Source organism: Vigna radiata, chromosome 9 (genome assembly GCF_000741045.1).
Source record: "Vigna radiata var. radiata cultivar VC1973A chromosome 9, Vradiata_ver6, whole genome shotgun sequence".
NCBI lineage: Eukaryota > Viridiplantae > Streptophyta > Magnoliopsida > Fabales > Fabaceae > Vigna > Vigna radiata.
The window spans coordinates 13,293,336-13,296,931 of record NC_028359.1 but is presented as its reverse complement, the minus strand read 5'-3'; the positions used below and the strand labels follow the sequence as shown (position 1 = coordinate 13,296,931).

At 28.7% G+C, this 3,596-nt stretch overlaps 1 protein-coding gene across 3 annotated transcripts; it reads right to left on the bottom strand.

Annotated features, from left to right (window-relative positions):
- Positions 1–242: 242 nt before the first annotated feature.
- Positions 243–2,669, bottom strand: LOC106773573 (protein FAR-RED ELONGATED HYPOCOTYL 1). 3 transcript variants are annotated; one of them, XM_022786297.1, is made up of 4 exons: positions 2,533–2,669; positions 1,050–1,336; positions 675–935; positions 263–545 (listed from the first exon to the last, which is right to left on the bottom strand). In XM_022786297.1, exons 1-4 carry the CDS (start codon positions 2,568–2,570, stop codon positions 472–474), a joined length of 660 nt encoding a protein of 219 aa, XP_022642018.1. In that variant the 5' UTR covers positions 2,571–2,669; the 3' UTR covers positions 263–471. The 3 variants fall into 3 exon arrangements, with proteins under 3 accessions (XP_014515757.1, XP_022642018.1, XP_014515755.1); XM_014660271.2 differs by having other exon boundaries at positions 243–545; positions 643–1,336; XM_014660269.2 differs by having other exon boundaries at positions 675–1,336.
- Between the last annotated feature and the right edge of the window lie 927 nt (positions 2,670–3,596).

Sequence of the window (3,596 nt, the reverse complement as noted above, 5' to 3'; positions counted from 1 at the left end):
ATTTTGCTAAATGATTCTAAAAACTCTCTAAATTATCACACAGTATTCATTTTATGTTATGAAAATATGTGTTATGACATTTAACAAAAAATACTGTATAACATTTTCTAACAATTATAAAAACAAATTAATTTTCCAAAAACACATGCTCTGGTCATTAGTTAAAAAATCTGTGCTTCTAAGACAAAGTAGCATGTTATCTAATCCATGGTGATTAGTAAAAAAAAGCACCCAAAAACCAATTAAGCCTAAAAAACACTGAAACAAGGAAACAAAATAAGCTCTTTTACATAAAATCCAAGGTTGAGGATCAGAAATAAGCAAAAGGAAAAAAGCAGCCTCACACTACCTTCTTATGATGTTACAAAGCCAGCAGAATTAGAAGTTCAGTAAATCTTCATAAAGCAATACATAGATAGCCATTTAAAAAATATATATATATATACACTTATCTCCTTTGTAAGTAATATGCTAAAGCATAAGCATGGAAAAGTACTGCTCAAATTCTTGATCAATTGTTGGTGCCCTTGTGCCAGATTGAGCCTCTGCAACCAAAAAATAACTTATAAACAGAACATTTGATGTTCAGAACACATATTCTAGCAACTGATTTCAATGAACATAAAATGATCTTATCCTCACCAACATTCACCGTCAATAATGCAGATGTATACCTTGGTTTAGATCCCATCTTCCAGATGAAAGGACATACTTGTGATGGTTTTCTCTTTTAGTAAAAAGATCTTCAAATTCCATATCAGTGGACTCCTCAGTACTGTCTTTAGCATATTCTTGGAGCAAGTTATCTCTACAGCTTTCTATTTCTAAAATCTTTTCCTCAAGATTCTTCAGTGCCTGTAAATCAGCATAGTGATAAGATGGATCACATTCTTTGTCATGAAATGTGTCTGCTTCACCTGTGCATCCCTTATCAACTGCAGGATCATCTAAAGTGGTGTGATTATCCTTGGCACTGTAATCATCCCAGCTAAGCAAAGTGGAAGGTCTTCCATTTTGGTATGACATTGCAGATTCAGCAACAAGTTTACCTTCTTCATTTACAGACATGGCAGTAATGGAATCTTCTGATAAACAGTTGCTGTCTTTGACAGAGTCAGCTTCTGAGTTTTCTGCATCTGTTCTACCCTTAAGTACATAAATATGCATGCTCTCTAGTGCAGGATTTTCATCATCAAACGTTGAAGCATGTTCAGAAGAGGATTTTCCAATCCAGCATTTATGCTTTGGTCTAAGCAGATCCAATTGATTACTTTGGAGTTTTCTTTTCTTGTTCCATTCAATAATGTTGACCTTGTGCACTCCATCAACACAAAATCTGAAAAGAAGAACTGAATCATTAAGAGAGGTTGAGATTTGAAGCAATCACAATTAGTTAAAAGAAAATGCTTAGTTAGAGCTTAAACATAATGAATCATTACTATTCCATTATGTTTGGTCTTGTGTGTTGGAAGTTCCATATGAACTAGGATTAATTTAAATTCCATTGGCCTTATGATGCAGCATAGTTGATTTGAAAAGAAATGTTCTAATTACAGTTCAAAAATTACAATTTTTCAACAGATTTGAAAAGGAATGTCTTGTGTACCATAATGATCAATGACATGGAGTTTAAACAAAGTTCTTATAGCTATATATGATAAGTCAGATAATATTCATGTATAACCTTATATGTCAGACTCAATTTGTGTATGAAGTGTACAATATAGTATATGTCAAATTTTGCATGTAACAGCTTTATTTACATGGTTCCAACAGTAAAAATTTAACAATTCTTGAACTAAAATATACAACAATAACTTCTATTAATGTCCATAAATAAATGCAAAAGGAAAACTCAATTCACAGTGGAGGAAGCCATTTTGTGCATCCAATTTCATGTGTTTCCATAAAAAAACAGAGAAAAAAAAAACACCTCAATCACTACTTAAGAACTTCCCAAAATAGTTTCATTCCACATAGGATGCAACAAAATCTAAACACTTATAATCATCCAAATCACTATCCAAACATGCAGACAACAGAGTTCCATTGCTTTTAGTTTTTACACTTCATTGAACTGAGTGATTTCAAGCCTTATTATTCTTTAGGTTATTCAACCAAATGAAAACCCTATTATCAATTTACAAGCCACAAACATCTGATCTTGATTAGAGGAGTTTTCCCATAAAAATTTCTAAAGAGGTAAAATAAGTTTCCTTTTAAACTAAGTGCATAATTTAAAAAAACAAAAACAAAATTGAGAAAACTTCATGATAGTTGTACAAATGAGGTTGCTGATATGATAATTTTAATTTATCTCAATTTTTTCTTCCATTTTTTTCTTTCTATTATAGCTGTCCTCAGAACATGTTCCCCAAATCCTTAAAACCAAAACCAAACAGTACACAGGTGATCACAAGAACAGTAACATCAAATCTGGCATGAAAAGCAGAAAAGGGTTTTAACAATTCAGAGATAAAAAAGGATCACAAAAAAAAGAACAAAACTTTGGCAAAACCCAGATTGTCAAACCTGTAACCTTGAGCTGGGTTGTGAATATCTGCCTCCATCTTTATCTAGAATATCAAAGAGGTCTTCACAGCTCAGAAAGAGAGACCATGCTCATTTTCACAACTTCCCACAAGATAAATCCACACTGTTGTCCTTTTCTTATCTACTTTTCTAGATAAATTAACTAATTTGAGTGTCATTTCGAGATAAATTATTATTTTTTTAACTGATAAAACTCAAACTAAATTAAATAAATAAATCATAAATTAAAATAATTCATCTATCATTTATTTATACATAACAATTAATAATATAAGTTTCTTTTTTATGATTACATTTTTGTACACAATTCTTTAAGCTTTTGTTTTTATAAATACAGCTAATTTTATTCTTTATATTATCCGCAATAACTACATCAACCAATGGCATGACAGTGGATATTTTTCTTAACTTTAGTATGTACTATGTATTGTACATATTTTATATTTTATTTTATTTTTAATTATATTTCGGAATTTTAAATTTTTACAATATTATAAAATACTCATTATTATTAGTTTTATATTTTAGTAAAAGTATAAAAAACACTATGCTCTCGGTCCAATAAACAGTAAACATAAGTAAAGCTGTTAAAAAATATATATATATATATATATATATATATATATATATAACTACTTCTATATGGTCATTGTTAATTATATTTCCACTTAATATAGATTAAGTAAACATAAAATAGAAATAGAAACATATGTTTTAGGTGAGTTAAGACATAAATTATGTTATTAGACAAATATTTCTTTCAATTTGACATTTTATTTTCTAAATTTCTAAAGTGGAACAAATTTAATATTTTTTAAATTACAATTTCTTACATTAAATAAATAATAATTAAATTATTTAATTGTTTACTAATAAAAAGTAATTTTATATTTTAAATTTCATAATATTATTTTGTTTTAATATTCATTTACAAGTGGAAAAAGACCCTTAACGTACAAATTTGACCTTTTATAACGTAATTACTGTAGATATAGTTCTGGGTGATATAATAAGTCTGCGCATTTTATAACGTAGCCAATTTT

Excerpts from the sequence above, each read along its gene's own strand:
- LOC106773573 (XM_014660269.2), bottom strand. The coding sequence starts at position 2,570 with ATGGAGGCAGATATTCACAACCCAGCTCAAGGTTACAG. Across the intron at positions 1,337-2,532 it reads AACCCAGCTCAAGGTTACAG|ATTTTGTGTTGATGGAGTGC; the intron begins GTTTGACAATCT and ends TCTTCTTTTCAG. Across the intron at positions 546-674 it reads AAGATGGGATCTAAACCAAG|AGGCTCAATCTGGCACAAGG; the intron begins GTATACATCTGC and ends TTTTGGTTGCAG.